General features: G+C 45.2%; 1 protein-coding gene across 1 annotated transcript in view; it reads left to right on the forward strand.

Moving 5' to 3' along the window:
* Positions 1 to 17,151, forward strand: part of LOC131381885 (uncharacterized) — an 84,685-nt gene extending 67,534 nt beyond the window's left edge. Inside the window, exons 3-4 of the mRNA XM_058430939.1 lie at positions 13,456 to 13,591; positions 17,056 to 17,151. Coding sequence (XP_058286922.1) covers positions 13,456 to 13,559 — 104 coding nt within the window. The 3' untranslated portion in view covers positions 13,560 to 13,591; positions 17,056 to 17,151. The remainder of the gene's footprint in view (positions 1 to 13,455; positions 13,592 to 17,055) is intronic.
* The last annotated feature ends 2,450 nt before the right edge of the window (positions 17,152 to 19,601 follow it).

Raw genomic sequence — 19,601 nt, forward strand, 5'->3', positions numbered from 1 at the left:
GCCTCTTTCCAGAGCCTCCTGGCTTGCATGAGCAGAACGAACAGCCTTCCTCCTGGTCTAGGCACTCTTGCACCAGCCGAACCTGCAGCGTGGGGAGGTGGACTGCCATTCCACCTCTAGAGTTAGGGAGGGCGGGGCCCGAGCCGGGAGAATGGAGTCCAGTAATTACTGAGCAACCCCCTTGCGAGTTCTACATAAACAATCAGCTGAAAAGGCTGTCCCCTTTTCATAGTTTTCACCACTGGGTGTTTTCAGAAGCAATTTAAACACTGGCAAACATAAAGGAAAGCTTTTATCCCTTCTCTAACCACTGAAAGGAAGCCGTGGATTTAAACACCATATGAATGGTGGGGAATAGAGCCCGGAGACATAAAAGGTGGAGGGAAGGGTGAGATGTTGAAAGCCTGTGAGTTGACAGGGGGTAGAACAGAGGCTAAGGTGATGGGATTGGAGCTTTGGAGGGTGAGGGAGGAGGAGGAGGGAAGAAACAGCTGGGTGCCAACCCCAGAAGGGTAGGAGGAAGGCAAACAGCTCTCCCAGGGAGGGAGGGAAGGAGGTGGGGGCAGGGGCGGAGGAAACCTGGGAGACTTCTGCAAGGATGAAGTCACCACCCTTTTGGGAGCAGGATATGAAAGAAGATGGCCTTTACTTTGTATTCAAATCCAATGCACTATTTAGAACACAATGTACTAAATGTCATATACAATTTAATTTTGTGTAATTAAAATTCCTATCAGCTAGGGAGAGCCTGAGGCACGGGTGCTGCACTTGCTGAAGGCCAGGACCACAGAGTGTTCCACGTCTCCTTCCCTTGTTGGTCTTTTGGCCCTAATTCCTCTCTGTCTTTTCCTCCCTTGCTTCTGTCTTCGTTCCCCTTGTCTCTGTCACCCTCCCCCCTCTTATTTCCTTCTTCCTCCTGTTTTGACCCCACAGGCAGCCTGGACTCTCACTCTGAAACAGCCAGGTGGCTCCCCTGCAGGAAGGAGGAGGGCTGTCGCTGCTGTCTGCAACCCCACAGGGCCTCCCAGAGCGGAGGTGACAGCCTGGGCCTCAGGGAAGCCCGTGTCTCATGGGCGGTTGTCCAGCTGCTCAGGCCTGCACAGGGGCGGGTCCCCTCCTAATCTTATCCTCACACAACCCTGGCAACCGCACAGGGCTGCCTGGTGTTTAGCAAGGGGAGGTGGAGTGTGGTCCTCCCCCAGGAGAGGCAGCAGGCGACTTCCCTGTTGAAAACACAGCTGTGGCAAGGGAGATAGACAGGAAACCCGACCCAGCCCTCTGGCAGGGATTGCCGTGGGAGTGCCAACTACTGTGGAATAACAGGCCCAGCCCTGCAGGCTCGGGCATGCTGTGCTGTAGGCTACAGCAACCACAGGCTCTGAGGCCTCTGGCTGCTCCAGGAGGGTGGGGTGCCGGGACAGAGACGCCCTCAGGCCTGGGAAGGCAAACTTGGAGGTGGGGTGGAGGGGACTTGTGGACTGGGTGACACAAAACCTGGTTTAGTTATTAGCGGAGTTAAGTTACTCATTTCCATCCTCTCTTTAAGGCTCAGTTTCTTCATCTGAAAAGTGGATACAATACTTGCCCTACTTACTTAAACAGGTTGTTTTGAGGACTGTATGGGTGATGCCTTCCCGAGTTAGATCTAGGTTCAAACCTGAAACCCTACTGTTGCCACATGTTAGCTGACCTTGGCCTCTGTTTTCTCACCTGGGAGGACAAGACTACAACCTACTTCCTCCCACCCTGTTAAGGCTGGAGTTAGCTAGTGTAGTGCCTGGTTTATTATAAATTTCTCAATATATGTTACCCATTGTCATCATCAAATGGACAGTTTTGTGCAAGTATTTTGTAAACTATGGCGTGTTCTTTAAAAATGTAGGACATTATTCTTATGCAGACTGGCTGAAATTCTGGGCTCCAAGCAACATTTGGTAAAGGGATTCCTCTTCCAATTTCCTCTCCCCCTAAGAAAGTTCCCCTTTCCTCCTGTGGTCCTCTGGAGGCTTCAGCAGGAGGCTACTCCCATGATCCCCTCCTCTCCCCTCCTGTCCCCCGCTGCCTTCCATGTTTCCTCTAGAGCCCAGCTCAATTCCTCCAAGGAGTCCTGTGTCACTAGTCCAACCCCACCTTAATCTTTCTCTGGGTTCTCCTGTGACTTAGTTGTAACTGGTCTTTGCATGCTGCTGCTTATAGATTCAGACTGCTTGAGTTCAAAGCCCACATATTAAGTCTGTGACCTTGGGGTAAGTAATTTAATCTTGCTAGGCCTCAGTTTTCTCATCTGGGAAATGGGACATTGTGATAACTATCTCATCAGGCTGCTTCTCTAAGCAGATGAGACCCTGTTCCTGAGGTGGTCAGCATGATGCCTGACACACTGTAAGTGCTCAGTGGAGGGCAAGTATGGCTTTTATGCCACTGAGTGTTTAATATGAACATTTTTATTCCCTGTCTTGAGTGTAAGCTCTGTATTATTTTCCCTTTCCTTCCCTTCCTTCATTCTTTCCTTCCTGCCTGCCTGCCTGCCTTCCTGCCTTCCTGCCTGCCTTCCTGCCTTCCTGCCTTCCTGCCTGCCTTCCTGCCTTCCTGCCTGCCTTCCTGCCTTCCTGCCTTCCTGCCTGCCTTCCTGCCTTCCTGCCTTCCTGCCTGCCTTCCTGCCTGCCTTCCTGCCTGCCTGCCTTCCTTCCTTCCTTCCTTCCTTCCTTCCTTCCTTCCTTCCTTCCTTCCTTCCTTCCTTCCTTCCTTCCTTCCTTCCTTCCTTCCTTCCTTCCTTCCTTCCTTCCTTTCTCTCATGAGAGACAGGTCAAGTGTAAGCTTTTAAAAAGTGGATTATGAGCCTAGGCAACATGGCCAAACTCTGTCTCTACAAAAAATACAAAAATTAGCCAGGTGTGGTAGTGCGTGCCTGTGGTCCAGGAGGCTGAGGTGGGAGGATGGTTTGAGCCAGGGAAGTCAAGGCTTCAGTGAGCTGCGTTCATGCTACTGCACTCTAGCCGGGGTGACAAAGCAAGACCTTGTCTCAAAAAGGAAAAAAAAAAAGTCTTTTTCGCGATATCATGAATTGTGGTATACACGTAGTGGGTACTCAGTAGATACCTTGAATACATTTTCCCATTCATTTTGGTTAAGTTGTCTGTAAATTTGCAGAGTGATGTTACTTCACAATGATGACACATTACTTTTCTTTATTTTCACAGGGGAGAGAACTAATATTTAGTAAACACTTATTTTTGCATCATGCTGAAAACTTTTACATATTATCTCCTTTAAGTTTCACAGGAAAATCAAACCCCTAGGGTAGGTGTAATTATCTCCATTTTACCCACAAGAAAACTAGGGCTCAAAAAGATTGAGTAACTTGACTAGGATTACATAGCTGCCAGAGCTGGAATTCAGACTCAGGTCAGTTTGACTCTAAGATCTTGTTTCATTTTATTTATATTGTTTGTGCCTTTCAATAACACTGTCTTTGTAGGGCAGATTCTAAACTTTAATTTTATTTACCGTTTATACCAACACCATATGAACCCTTGTTGTTCAATAAAATTGGTAAACTACCAATTGATTACCAAAAAAATCTGGAGGTGCAAAGTCCTTTGAACAAGCCAAAGCTTTAACAGAAAATAGTACATTGATCCCTGTGACCTATTGCACTAAAAGTTTGGTTATTTCTCTTGAAATGATTGGCTTAAAGGCTTCATCTTGTTTGCCACTTTGGAAGTATACTCCCTCCCCTGCTCCCAGTTGGAAAGATTGCTCCCAAGACTGAAGCCTTTTTATTTTAAGGAGTCTTGGTTTATAGAATATTGAACAATAATGATCTTTCGAGAATGAATCTTTTGAAAGTAGTGGATCTCTTAGGAATGAAATTCCTTTGTAACAAAGGCAGCTGAGTATTAAACAAACCAAAAGATCAGCAGTGAAGTGCTGCTGGTGTGTCACCAGGCCTGGGGCCACATTCCCATTCCTTGCACTCATATGCACGCGCACGCGTGCACACACACACACACACACGGTCACTCCTCTTTGTCCCAGAACCGTGGGATGTAAAAGACTTCAGGCACAGTGATGAAGCTAGCACATTCCATTTTTACTGTCTTCCCTCCTTCCTCCTTCAGCCTTGGCTTCTGCTCTGCCAGGCTCCAGGGCCCTGCTCAGTGCCACCCTCCTGGCCCCAGTGGCAGAGGACCTGCTGGCAGTCCCCACTGCTCAGTGGAGTTTTAGTCTGCATGTTACTCTGTAGGGTGTGTGCAAGTGGGGGAGGATGAGTGAGAGCTGAGATTGCATCGTCCCTGTTCCAAGGGCTTCCCTGAAGTTAAACCTGATACAGCCCTTTTAGGGTAACAATGTGAGATCAGAAGGGCAGCCAAAAAGCCACGTGTTTAGCAGCCACCCTTGGGAAATGGAGTTGCTTGCTTTTCCATTAGACCCTTCTCCATACTAGAATTTCGCATATGTTAAGCAATTAGACCATGCCCAGAACTGGACTAGAGAGAAAGTGATCACATTTTAATTATCAACAAGCTCAGTATCTACACGTTGATGAGAAGTATTCATACTCATAAAACAAGGGAAGCACCGATTCTTTTTTTTTTTTTTTTTTTTGAGACAGGGTCTCTGTCTCCCAGGCTGGAGTGTAGCGGTGTGATCACGGCTCACTGCAGCCTCAACTTCTTGGGGCTCAGGTGATCCTCCTACCTCAGCCTTCTGAGTAGCTGGGACCACAGGTGTGAGCCACCACACCTGGCTAATTTTTGTATTTTTTTGTAGAAACGGGGTTTCACCATGTTGTCCAGGCTGGTCTCATTCCTGGGCTTGAGTGACCTGCTGGCCTCAGCTTCTCACAGTGCTGGGATTACAGGCATGAGCCACCATGCCCAGGCACCAATTCTTATAAACATATCAACATGTATATATCCCTCCAGATCCAACAAACCAAATAGAGAATTGTTGTAGCAACCCAGAAAAGAGCTGTGCACGAGGCCAGGTGTTGTTAAGACACAGACTTGGAGCCAGACAGATCGGGTTCAAATCTTGACTCTGTCACTTAATAGCAATGTGACCCTGGGCAAGTGTCCTCTCTGTGCCTCAGTTTTCTCATTTGTAAATGAGGATAATAATAGTGCCTGTGTTCTGGGGTTTGTTCTGAGAATTACATTAAATGGGTTAATATTTTTAAGGTGATTAAAATAGTGCCTAGCACATCATAAATTCTATTTAATGTTTGCCAAATGTATATGCGTATGTGATCTTTCTCTGGTATATGTGTATCCCCATGATGTTAGATGCTGCAGCCTGAGGGCCCATAGTTAAATCAAAATGCTTTTGAAAATAACACAGTCTAAGCCCCAAAACTCACCTTCATCTCCATTCTGTTATCAAGAATGTCTTCAAGAAAGGGGTACCTGGTGTCTTGTCCTGTATTTGGATTCTTGCTGAACTGCGGAAACCCCATAGACTTACCAGTGTGGGAGGCCAATTTATCTTTATACCTCAAGAGTTGAGGCTCCTTATTAAACTATGTATGCTCACATTTAGAGATATTTACTATGTGCAATGCACTGTGGTGATATAAGATGAATAAGACTTAGTCCCTGCTCAGGAATGCTGTTTGTATTCCATATACAAGTTTGATACCTGCAGGCAAGGGGTTAAGCATTTCTGCATACGCTAGACAACTCATTGTTTTATAGGCTTTTCTCTCTGAAAGCAAAGTCCATTTCCCTGAATACCTGGAGAGGGCCATCTGCTATGCCAGAGTAGTGAATGAGAGGTATTTCCATTTGAGACTGCTATTTTCTGGTATATGTATGTTTTATGAGAATCTACTCCTGAAATGTATTTGGCAATAGATAAATTTATAAAATAGAAGCTAGGTGGCTTGAGATAAAACATGTCCTTCTCTTCTTTCCCCCTCAAAGTTTTCCTTTCTCGCCAATCCTTCAGACATGTTTCTTTTTAGACAATGATCATTAACTCACAACATGGCACAGATCTGGTAGAATTGTAAATGCTTCTGGCATTTGAAGGGGCAGGCTTTCCCAGTAAAGACAGAAATATTCGGACTAGCACAGTTGGATTTTATACTGTATTTGTCTGTGTCTTAATTGGAATTCCTAAGATGTGATTTTTAACTTAATGGTCAATGACTTATGTTGCAGTCTGTAGAATGGGGCCATGGACCATTGGTTATACACTGTGCAGGAACTCTTTATGATAAGATATTGCTGTAACTTTCTGTTAACCTTACTTCCAGTTCCTTCCTGCTTTATTCCATAAAACATCTTGCCCAGTTTAGTTTCCTAAGCATAGCTCTGATAAAATTACTCTCCTCATAAAACTTCAATGATAGCCCATTACTTAAGAGTATCAAATATATCTTTAATTCAACATTCTTCAAAATATAGTACAACTCTAACTTCCAGCTTCTCCCACTAATCATATAGGTTTGTCATAATCATATGGATATAAATGTATGTATATATGTATTCCTGTATTCTAGCCAATGAGATTTTGTTTATTAAACACGTGTTATATGTGAGGTACAGTATTAGACCCTGAGGGGTTCAAAGATAACTACGATTTGTATTCTAAGGTACTTTAGGGTTTAGTAGTGGAACTAGGCATTTCAGTAAAAGCTAGAGATAAAAATGTGTTATTAGATACTAAAAGAGAGAAGTTGCCTGTATTGTTTACTCCTGGGCAAACCTCATGGTAAAAAAAAAAAGCCCTGGCTGGGCATGGTGACTCACGCCTGTAATCCCAGCACTTTGGGAGGCTGAGGTGGGTGGATCACTTGAGGTCAGGAGTTCAAGACCAGCGTGGCCAACGTGGTGAAACCCCGTTTATACTAAAAATACAAAAATTAGACTGGTGTGGTGGTACACACCTGTAATCCCAGCTACTCGGGAGGCTGAGGCACAAAATTGCTTGAACCCGGGAGGTGGAGGTTTGCAGTGAGCTGAGATCATGCCACTGCACTCCAGCCTGGGTGAGAGAGTGAAATCCTGAAGATAGACAGAAAGAGAGAAAGAAGAAAGAAAATAAGAAGGGAAAGTAAAACAGAAAGAAGAAAGGAAAGAAGAAAAGAAAGCCTGGGTTGTGGTTTGTTTATTGGCTGTGAGTCTTCCTCTCAGCTTCTCCTGTCTGTTCTGGCTCCGTGCTTTCCTCCAGCTCACATATAATCTACCCTCACCAGAGACCCAGTGCCCAATCCATGCAGCCCCCTCTCCCTGGCCCACCCTCCTTGCCACAGGTCAGGCTCTTGCTGTCCTGTCCTCTGGACTCTTGTCATCTCCCAAGTACCCTCCCTGCCCCAAACAGCTGCCAGAGCGGTTTTTCTGCAAACCTCAATCTGATCATGTTACTCCCCAAGTGAGATCCTCCACAGCTCCCTCTTGGCTACAAGATTAATCCAAACAAACAGAAGTGTGAGGTGCCAGGCCGGTGACAATGAGACCCATGCTCAGTCTCTGGCACCTCTTTCCCTTCCTCTCCCGAAGTCCGAGTGCATGCTGGGGTGGCGTCCAGGCCTGAGGAGCAGTCCTGCAACCTCCTTCCCTCCTCAGAGCTGCAGGCGACAGTGTCAGTGTCTCCCAGGGGCGAGCCCCAGCCGTCCCACCTAGAAAAAGGGCCCCAGAAAGTGGTGGTGTCTCCTCCTCAATGCTTTCTGACCCTTGATGCAGGAACCATAGAGGAAGCTCCTTTGGCCGCTGGTTTCTGGGCTTCAGGCCTTCCTTTTCTTAGTCCGCTTCCCGTGGGCTCCTAGCAGCGTGGACCTCGTGGCTCTGCCGCTGGCCTGTACTCATCCTGCCTTGTTTAAACTTGATAACTGAACTCTGGACTCCTCCCTCTTGATTCACTGAGGGAAGTCTATGGATGTTCCCCTTGGAACTGCCCCCGTGAAAGGCTCTGTTACTGGGAAGGGGGAGCAGAGGTAGAAGAAGCTGGAGGGGTCAGTGGGAGCCAGTTTGCCCCATTCCCCATACGAAGGAGCTTAAACTTCATCCTCAGCTGATGGGCAGGCATGGAATGTCAGTAGGGGCACCCGGTGGTCAGCGATGTGTTTTAAAACCATCACTATCAGCAGTTGGGAGCCACGGAGGCCAGTTGGGAGACTCAGAATTGAGGTGGGTGACAGCAAGAACCAGAAACAAGGCTGGGCACATGGCTTATGGCTGTAATCCCAGTACTTTGGGAAGCTGAGGCAGGAGGCTTATTTGAGGGCAGGAGTTTGAGGCTGCAGTGAGCCATGATCATGCCACTGCACTCCAGCCTGGGCAACAAAACAAGACCCTGTCTCAAAAAAAAAAAAAAAAAAAAAAAAAAAAACTAGAACCATATTAATGTCCTGGCCAGTCAATGCAGTCATTGACCTTGATGCCGTGGGGCTCAGGTAGGCAGGTAAGAGGAAACATAGAGGAGCCGGGTTCCAGGATGGCACAACCAGAGTTTGCTGACTGACACTCCAAAGGGGGTTCTGGAGCACATATTCTCTGTCCTGGCTCAGCACACACCAGGCCTCCCTGGCACTGAGGTCTGATGGTAACAGGTTGTCCCCTTCCTCCCTGGCTTTGTCCTCTGGGAGAAGGGGCAAGGGGGAAAGGAGAGTTGTTTCATTCCACCACAGGCCAGCACTGAACACAGCCTAGCTGGAGATGCAAAATGAAAGCCAGAGGATGTGGTTTGGGTTGTCCCTGAAAAAGATCTCTGTTTATGCATGGTAGGATATTTTCAGATGAGGCTTAACGTGAGGAAAGGGAGGCTGACCTTTCTGAAAGGGCTGCTTCTTAAAGGCACAGTGCATTACAAGATATCATGAAAAGAATGGGAGCGGCAGATGCTATAGGTTTCTCCTTTATCAGTGATGCCGTCAGAGTTGTGGTTAGGCCAGAGGGCTGCTTGTCGTTTCCAAGGCTCTATTCCCTATTCAGTCTGTAACTCATGGTGTGATGTTAGATAAGACACTTCATTTTCCCCAGACCCTATTTAATAATCTGTAAAATACTCCTCCATCTTTTAGGAGGTGACAAGAGGTGGAATTAATTTGTGTTTGTGAAGTGCTTTGAGGTCCCCAGACAAAAGCCACTATGTAAATAGCTGAGTATTCTCCACTTGGATTGAACCTGTGGGTTCATAGTCAGACTCGCATGTGATTACAAAGTGGGTAGACTAGTTTTCATGATTTCATATTCAGATCCTTGGAGGATACTTATTTCCTTTCGGTTTCTTTCCTTCTTTCTTCCTAAGTAAAAATATTATTTACTAGGCCAGGTGTGGTGGCTCATGCCTGTAATTCTAGCATGTTGGGAGGCTGAGGTGGGAAGATCATTTTAGGCTGGTTTGCAACCAGACTGGGCAACATAGCGAGACTCCTTGCCTATCAAAAATTAAGAAATTACCTGGGTGTGGCGGCATACACCTGTAGTCCCAGTTATTCAGGAGGCTGAAGTAGGAGGATCCTTTGAGTTTAGGAGGGCAAGGCTGCAGTGAGCTATGATCATGCCACTGCACTCCAACCTGGGTGACAGGACAAGACCCTATCTCAAACAAAACAAATTTAAGAAAATTTTTAAAAGTTTGGAGCTGGTCAGACGCGATAGCTCATGCCTGTAATCCCAGCACTTTGGGAGGCCGAGGGGGGTGGATCACCTGAGGTCAGGAGTTCGAGACCAGCCTGACCAACATGGAGAAACCCCGTCTCTACTAAAAATGCAAAATTAGCTGGGCGTGGTGGCACATGCCTGTAATCCCAGCTACTGGGGAGGCTGAGGCAGGAGAATCGCTTGAACCCTGGAGGTGGAGGTTGCAGTGAGCCAAGATCGCACCATTGCACTCCAGCCTGGGCAACAAGAGTGAAACTCCGTCTCAAAAAAAAAAAAAAAAGTTTGGAGCTAAGAATGAGCATGGTGGCTCATGCCTGTGATCCTAGCACTTTGAGAAGCCAAGGCAAAGGATCGCTTGAGGTCAGGAATTTGAGACTAGCCTGGGCAACAAAGTGAGACCCCATCTCTACAGAAAATTAAAAAATTAGTGAGGCGTGGTGGTGCATGCCTGTAGTTCTAGCTACTTAGGAGGCTGAGGGGGGAATCACTTGAGCCCAGGTGTTTGAGGTTACAGTGAACTATGATGGTGCCTCTGCGCTTCAGCTGAGGCAACAGAGTGAGACCTTGTTTCAAAAACAAGAAAGAAAAAATTGAGCTATACAGAGAATACAATAATGAATAGCCAGGTACCCATCAACCAAAATGAACAAATGTTGACTTTTTTACATTTAACAATTTTTTATTTGCATTTAAAAGTATTTTTGTCTAACGACATACCATGAGGTATATGTGGGCTTTAAACCTTGTTTGCTTTTAAAATAAAAGAGGGAACGCATTTGTATTTCCTTCATCCCACCCACCCTGCCACCCCTCCAGCCCATTTACCTCCCTCCAGACCCTGAGGTGGCTACTGTCATGGGTATGTGCCCTCCCTGTTCGTGTGTGGGCCCATGTGTGGGTGGGTGTAGTTTATCTTCCCATGTGTATAGAGGAACTAAGCTAAAAATGATGCGAGTGAACACAGAATGGAGTTCAGAGTCAAGCTGACCAGGGTTGAAGACCTGGCTCTCCCGCTTTTGGCCTCTGTCCTTTGGCCTCTTTGAACCTGTTTACCCATCTGCAACGTGCCAATTATTAGCTTACGGCATTGTTGTTGACATTGGAGATAATGGTAAAGTGGCCGGCTTAATAAATGGTAACTGACATTGTTAACCATTTCTGGTTTTATCTCTTTTTCTAGATGGAAAGCCCTTTGACAGCAGAGACCCTGCCCGCAGTCTGTATCCCTTTGTATAATTTACAATTTGTGCTACCTAGCTTTTTTTTTTTAAACAGTGGATCTTGCTCTGTCACTCAGGCTGGAGTGCAGTGGTGTGATCACAGCTCACTGCAGCCTAAACCTTCCAGATTCAAGCAATCGTCCCACCTCAGCCTGCTGAATAGCTGGGACTATAGGCACATACCACCACACCTGGCTATTTTTTTAAAAAAAATTTTTGTAGAGTTGGGGGTGGGGTCTCTCTATGTTGCCCAGGCTGGTCTCGAACTCCTGGACTCAAGTGATGCTCCTGCCTCAGCTTCCCAACGTGCTGGGATTACAGGTGTGAGCCCCTGTGCCTGGCCAGCTTGTTTCTTGAGGAAATGATTGCAATGCCCGAGCCCCACTTCCCAGCCTCAGTTCAGATGCATGTAAGGGCTGTTGCAAAAGCTAACTGTGTTCTCAGTGCACCTGGAGAACACGGGGAACCATTTGGCTGAGGACAGAAGCAGTGATGAGAAGAGGCCTTTTGAATTTTCCCCCGGGTTCTGCTGTTGTCTATTCAAGTTACACATTAATTCAATATAGTGGCATGAAGGAGGAGACACAGAGCTACTTCATGGGATCTGTTTTCTTAACAATCATGCATTATGCACTGCTGTTGTTTCAGGTGCATTTTTGCAAGACTGAGCACTCACACGACCATTGAGAGGCTCACTTTACAGTGGCCCTCCCAGACCCTCCGTGGTTGGGTGTCCGTCTTTGTCAGAAAACGGCCAGCAGGGGGCACCAAACCCGCACGTTTCTGCTGGGAGAGGGCGTCTGGGTGAGCGACAGGGCCTGAGGCTCACGTTCCTTCCCTCCCTTTGCTGGTATTTGGACATTTCTTTCTACAGTAGTGTTAGACTCCCACAGCGGCAAGGCAGAGAGCTTTCTTTATTAAAGCAACAAACAAACAAACAAACAAACAAACAAACAAACAAACACCCCTTTCCTTCAAACCTCATCTCCAACAGCAGCAGAAGCTGTCACCACAAAAAGCCACTTCATTCATCTTCTTTTGATTTGCATTTTTTCATCTTAAATCAGGGGCCAGAGACCAAGAGGGATAAAATGATCTACCTGAACTGAACTGGAACATACTTGTCTAAGTCCTATTGTTTGCTATAAGGACCTTACAATATTTTAGTTTATATGCGTACAGGTTAAGAATAATCATAGAGTTTCAGACCTGGGCACTAGATAAATATCATCTAGCCAGGGTTTCTGAGTCCAGAGTTACACTCCAGCCCCCAGTTTTTGACATCTAAATCTGCACACTAGCTATATTATTTGCTTAGGATTTTAATATCTACTCCTGTAAAACTTACATAAGTTCATTTAAAAAAGACCACCATCATAAATGGAAAATTGCTATTTTTCAAATACATATTAAGATAAAGAATTAACATTAAAATAAGCTGGGCATAATGGCTCACGCCTGTAATCCCAGCACTTTGGGAGGCTGAGGTGGGCAGATCACTTGAAGCCAGGAGTTCAAGAACAGCCTGAGCAACATAGCAAAATCCTGTGTGTATGAAACATACAAAAATTAACTGAGTGTGGTGGTGTGAGCCTGTAGTCCCAGCCACTTGGCGGGGTGTGGTGGCAGGATCACCTGAGCCCAGGGAGGTTGAGGCTGCAGTGAGCCGTGATCATGCCACCGTATTCCAGCCTTGGCGAGAGTGAGACCCTGTCTCAAAAAACAAACAAACAACAAAACCCCCATTAAAATAGAAGCCCCTTCTCTGCCTCCCATACTACCTCACACTCCTTTATTTTGCATGTGTGGACCCTAGGCCAGAGAAGTGACTTGAATTGCCCCACATCTTGGTGAGTTGCAGAGCTGAGATTTAGCTGGGTACTTGTTCCTCTCTGGCACATGGCCATGACTAGGAAGAAAGTGTTTGGTTAAACCAGCAGGTCTTAGTCTTTGGAATGATCTTTGACAAAGTTTTAGTAGGCAGTGCCCACTTTTAATGTTTTTAGTGTTTTTCCTACTGCTTCTGGAAGGTGAAAGCCAAGAACAGGAGGGTCTGGGCGGGGGTCTAGGCTATTTACAGTTGCATTGATTTGATTACCACTCTTTAGCAGTGAAAAGTGTTGAGTATGCACTCCCAGCAGATGTATACTCATTTATGTGTACTTTTATACATGCATGACTGTACCAATATATTATGCTCATTGTAAAGTATACAAAAATATTAACTCAAAAAACGGTAAAGAAAATGAAAGCAGTATTTTAAAATGTCTTGTTAACTGCAATGGTTTCATTACTGTTGTCAGCTAATATCTTCAGCACAATTACACTTAGGGTTAGATTCCTCATTAGCAACAGCACACGCCAAGCCATGTTTCAAAAGAGTCTTTTGGTAATTTGAAAACTTTTTGGCTGGCTTGTGAGATCTGATTATATTGTCTTGTTTGCCCTCGAAATGTGGCTAACAACTTGTCAGGTCTGCCTCTTTCTTGCTGTTCATCTTGTTTTGCATTATTACTTCAATCCACAGTTTCTTTTTTGAAAAAAGCTTAAGCCTCTTGCCCACTTTGGGGATAGCTAAACTTTGGATCCTCTCTGTAGTTCCACTTACTCAAGCTTGTCTATAATAGGCCACATCATGCTGAACGAGAGCCAAGAAGTGGAATCGCCACTGTCAACCCGTCCACGTTGTGGGATGCCCACGGTTCCCCCAGGATCACTCAAGACCCTGTGACTTGTGGTCACTGATGAGTGGACCAAGTGAAGGTACGAAGGTCGTTGCTTAGAGTGAATATTAATAAAGCTTAGCTTATTATCTATTTAATTGTATAAAAATAAATACATGAACATTTTAGTATTTTCTTCTTGTATCCTCTGGATTGTGTTTTATGACCCACAAATGTAGAGAAAAAAATCCATGCACTGCCCGGGCTCGGTAGCTCACCCCTGTAATCCCAGAACTTTGGGCAGATAATGAGGTCAAGAGATAGAGACCATCCTAGCCAACATGGTGAAACCCCGTCTCTACTAAAAATACAAAAATTAGCTGGGCATGGTGGCACATCCCTGTAGTCCCAGCTACTTGAGAGGCTGAGGCAGGAGAATCGCTTGAACCAGGAGGCGGAGGTTGCAGTGAGTCGAGATTGTACCACTGCACTCCAGCCTGGTGACAAAGCGAGACTATGTCTCAAAAAAAAAAAAAAAAAATCCATGCACTTTGGCTTGGCACATAAAGCCCTTCACAGCTCAACTTACCTTGCTGACTTCATAGTCAACTCCAGGTGCTACCATTGGGCCACATCTATGGGCTTCCCAAGAGACTGTGAACCTTAGGGGGCAGGTATGGCATCTTATTCATCCTTGTGTTTTCAAAGCCTAGCTCAATGCTAGAGATGAAAAGTTCCTAGATCTCAAAGCAAAAGGGCTGCCATGAAGAGTCATGGGCTTTCTGCCTTTGGGGTGGGGCCTCTGCAAACCCTCTGCATGCCCCAGGCAGTGGTGTTGGCCCTCCATGTCTCTGTAGGCCTCCCCAGACAGCCTGGCCCCTGCGTGGGTCTGCACTGCAAGAGCAGATAAGCCATTCGGCGCCTGCCATGGACAGAACAGCGCTGAACAGATGGGGCAGATTGTAAACTTTGCAGCACGTTTTCCTACCCTCTGCCATCATCGCATCATCCCTGCCAGAAAATCTGTCTCTACGCAGTGCTAAGGCCACACCCTTTCCTTGTGAGCCCTTCCTGGCCCCCCTCTTTTTTTTTTTTTAGGAGATATAGGTATAAAGCCAGATGGCTCCACCCACTTCCCCAGCTCTGCTTCTGTTTCAGTGATGGAAATTAAGAGCTGTTTTTAGGGAGTAGGGGAAGATTTCACCTGGATCCTGGAGATGGGGCATCTTGCATACTGTGATGTCCAGGTATGACTGTTCTGGCTGTGGGATATGGTGTTTTTTTTTTTTTTTTGGCATGTGTGTCTATCTGTTTCTTGCATTTTCCCCTATCTCTCTGCTCTCTTCACCTGATGGAGGTTCGCAGCGGCGGTGGGATGACCCCCATACTCCCATGGGGCAGTGCTGAGCACGCCTTGGAGCAGGAGCCTGTTCTGCACGCCCCATAGTGTGTGCAGAAATGCCAGCTGGGAGCATATTTAATGGAGCCATTTCATAAATTGGGATGCTGAAACTCTGATTACGCACAGCATTTTTGTAGGCTGCGGTGGGGCTGATCTCAACCACAGGGTTTACTCACCCCCATGGAGTGGCGTTTGATGCCTCACCTTCCAGGACGTTTCTCTCTGAGGGGAAAGATATTCCTTTTTTTTTTTTTTTGCAGTTTATTATTATTATTTCAGTAGTTTTGGGGGAGCAGGTGGTGTTTGGTTACATGTATAAGTTCTTTAGTGGTGATTTCTGAGATTTGGGTGCACCCATCACCTAAACGGTGTACACTGTACCTAGTGTGTAGTCTTTTATCCCTCACCCCTACCACCCTTCCCCCTGAATCCCCATAGTCTATTATATCATTCTTATGCCTTTGCGCCCTTATAGCTTAACTCCCACCTATGAGTGAGAACATACGATGTTTGGTTTTCCATTCCTGAGATACTTCACTTAGAATAACAGTCTCGATCCAGGTTGCTGCATTTGCCATTAGGGAAATATATTCTTGTCTTTTTTATTTCGGAGCAAATCTTTGCTGAGGAGAAACACTAGGATGTTATTACTGCCAACCCAGTGGAGGTGTTAATGCTGTGTGCTGGGCCTTGGGAATGATGGGGGTACCATGAGGAGGGTAAGGAATGCAGAATAGACCGTTTCATCATAAAGCTTGATAAACCGAGCGATCCTTTAGCAAGTGGCAGGTCAGCATGCTTATGGTTCACTACTGAAATTTGTAGACTGGATAATGGAGTGCTGTTCATTTCTAGTGCTTAGAGGTCTAAGGTTTAGTACCTTAGAGATGAATTCTCTAGATACCCTGGGGAGGCTTTAGCAGCAGAGCCAGCCCTCACCCGAGGTGGCCACAGACTGCAGCAATTTATGAACCTCATACTTTATGATGCTCTACAGCTTTCTAAGCACTTTCAGATGCATTATTACTTCAATAAACATTAATTGAGTGCAAAGTACTGGGGATGCCAGGCAGACTTGGTGCCTGCCTTCAGACCTTATTTTTTATTTTTATTTATTTAGTTTTTTAGAGACAAGGTCTCTGTCACCCAGTCTGGAGTGCAGTGGTGCAATCATAGCTCACTGTAGCCTCGGACTCTTGGGTTCCAAGGGATCCTCCTGCTTCAGCCTTCCTGGGACTACAGGCATGCACCAACACACCTGCCTAATTTTTGAAACTTTTTTTTTTTTTTTTTTAGAGACAGGGTCTTGCTATGCTGCCCAGGCTGGTCTTGAACTCTGGCTTCAAGAGATCTCCCACTTTGGCCTCCCAAAGCACTGGGATTACTGGTGTGAGCCATGGCATCGAGGCTTTTTTGTTTGCTTTTCAGCCCCTCAAGGTCTCTTCTAGACCCCCTCTTACTCATTCAGTCACTGTGACAACCTTGTGACACATGCAGGGCGGAAGGACTAGCCTCGTTTTATGCTGAGGAAACTGAGATTCAGAGATACACAACAACCCGTACAGCTCCAGAGGACAAGAGGAAGAAGGAGAACCAGAAACCAGCCTTTGGATTTCGAGTTTAGTCCTCCTTTTGCTTCATATGGAGGAATAGTGGTTAGAAACAGGTTTTCTTAAGATCCAGGCATGGCGCAATGGGTTGAATCTCTTAGTGGTACCAATTACGAGCATGTGATCTTGGTAAATTACCTTTTTAGCCTAAGTTTCATCATCTATAAAAGGAAGTAATAATAATACCTACCCCACTGGGTTGTTCTGAAGATGAAATGAGATAAAGTTTGTAACGATGTTAGCATAGCACTTGGCATATATATAGCACTTAATAAATGGCAGTTACTACTATGGTTATTGTATTCATCTGTTCTAATGCTGCTAATAAACACATGCCTGAAACTGGGCAATTTATAAAGGAAAGAGGTTTAATTGACTCACAGTACCACATGGCTGGGGAGGCCTCACAATCATGGCAGAAAGGCCTGAATAGAACAGAAGGCAGAGGAAGGGAGAACTTGCCTCTTTTTCTGCCTGACTGCTTGAGCTGGGGCATCAGTCTACTTCTGTTCATGGAGTGAGACTTACACTATTGGCTCCCCTGGTTCTCAGGCCTTCAGACTAGGACAGAACTACACCACCAGCCTTCCTGGGTCTCCAGCTTGCAGACGGTAGATCATGGGACCTCTTAGCCTCTATGATTGCGTGAGTTCTCAAAATTTCTCTTTCTATGTATGCATGTATGTGTATGCTTGTGTGTGTGAAAGATACACATCACATACTATATATTTTATGTGTGTGTACATATATACATGTTATATATGTAGTATTATATTAAATAATATATATAATATACACATCACATATTATACATTTTATGTGTGTGTACTCTTCATGCAGAAGTGGCAGGCAATATGTATATGTATACAATATATATGTACACACATAAAAATATATAATATGTGACATGTACAGTTTATATTATATACATTATTTAATATGTATCTCCTGTTGGTTCTGTTTCTTGGGAGAACTTTGACTAACACGGTAGCTACTAGCCACATGTGGCTATTGAAATTGAAATGAATTAAAATTAAATGTAATTAAAATTGATTTTCTCAGTCACAGTAGCCCATATTTCAAGTGCTTATTAGCCAATGTGGATAGTGACTACTCTGTTGGACAGTGCAGAATCGAATATTTCCATCACTGTAGAAAGTTCTATTAACTAGTGCTAGTTTAGAGTACCCAGAGGCCAAGGCTGTGTACCCAGCCGATAAACAGCAAACCTGTCTCCCAGGGTGACTCAACAATAGCTGCATCTTTGCCACATCTCCCCTAGCACCATTTACTATTATTATTTTGTTCTCTGTTGCTCAAGGATTCACCATGGCTTGGAAATGAAGGAAACAATTTCTCCGCTTCTACACTTTGTAAAAGTAAATAAAATTTTAGGACACCCTAAATTTATTATGCAGCACAACACCTCGCAAGCCTTACATAGAAAGGCTTGAGCACAACACATTAAGCCTTATATAGAACGATGTTGAAATTCTGTTAAGCTTCCCCTAAGCTTTGGCGATATAAGCGATCCCACACCTCTACGCTTAGGAACACTGACTTCCGTTCTTTGGAATCTGTGCTTCCCAAGCAGGCTCATCCTCAACAATTGCTCTTGAATAAACTCTCTTTAAAATAGATTCTGACCTTTTTATTATTTTAGGTGGACAACTAGTTCACATAGAGATATGTAAGAGTTAGATTGAACCACATGGAATTCCCTTTTTTGTAGATCAGAAAAGGCATTGAATTGAATATTGTCAGTTTCATAAGGTTCAGGCTAACACAAAGTAAAGTGAGAAGAGTGATAGAGGTTCTGGGACAGGAAGTGCATGCATAGCTTGTGTTCCTTTTTCAGTCCCAGATTTGTGTACTGTGAGATGGGGATAATCCAGGTGGTTTCACCTTAAGGAAGGATGGTTGACTGAACACCTGCTTATTCCTTGCCTGCCACAGCTGCATGAAGAGAGGCTCATGTGTGTTTATGGAGAATAGTTATGGGAGAGTTAGAGTATATACAGCTGTAAGAACCAGAAAGCCTGAAAACCAATGGCTTTATACATACTGCATTCTGAACAAGCAGCCTGGAGGTGGTATTTCTGGATCTGGATCAGTAATTCCATGTCGTCAGGGCACTAACTTGGCATCTCTGCTATTCTCTCCACCTTCCCTCTACAGTCGGCTGCTGTGGCTCCAGGCGTCACGTCCACATACAACTCCATCCAGAGGCAGGAACTGGGAATAGGCTTGGAGGTGGCCAGGACAGCAAGTAGGCTGTCTGCATAAACCTCCCTTCCTCTTGGGAAGGAAAATGACCCCCCAAGTCGATTTTCTGTCCAGCTTATTGATCGGAGAGTGTTATAAATCCACCCATTAAATAATCTGGACAAGGGGAGTGTGCATATTGTCCTTGGTTTAGACTGGTTATGATTCACGCCCTGAAATTGGACATATTGCCAAGCAAGTGAAATTGAGATTCCATCAGCCAGGAAGAAGGGTTAAGGAAGATGAATATTGGGTAGGAACATGATAGGGGTTGTCACAAGTTTTAAGATGCTTTCAATTAGTAAATAACTGTCGAGATTACCTTTTGTTTTCACCTGTCCAGTCTCCATTGTGCCTCCTTCAGAAACGCACACTGGATTTTCTTTGGGTGTAAAGGGGCCTCTGTGTCCATCATTCCAGTGTGAGCACATGATCTGAGCCAGGTCAGTGAGGTTTAATTTCAGGACTTCTGTTGGAACTCTTGGGAAAGACAAGTTCTCCCTGACCTGGGGTGTCTGAAAAGATAACATGCTAGCCTGGAATTGTTGGGGGCTGTTTTACCTGCCTACCTACCTGAATGAATGAATGGATGAATGAATTAAGCTGACACAAAGGGGTGGTAGAGGGATGAGGAGAGGAGAACAGAGAGATGGTGAGAAACTTGGTCCAAATGAAATTGCTTGAGACTGGTATGCAGCTGTGACAGATGATTCAGTTACATGACATAATAAATCTTTCCCTCATCCCCCACCTTATTTTTTTCTTTTGTATGTAAGTTAGTTTGAGTTGCAAAAGATTACTGACAGGAATCAGTACCTAGCAATGGAGTGTTA

The sequence above is a fragment of the Hylobates moloch genome, unplaced genomic scaffold, assembly GCF_009828535.3.
Source record: "Hylobates moloch isolate HMO894 unplaced genomic scaffold, HMol_V3 SCAFFOLD_18, whole genome shotgun sequence".
Classification (NCBI taxonomy): Eukaryota; Metazoa; Chordata; class Mammalia; order Primates; family Hylobatidae; genus Hylobates; species Hylobates moloch.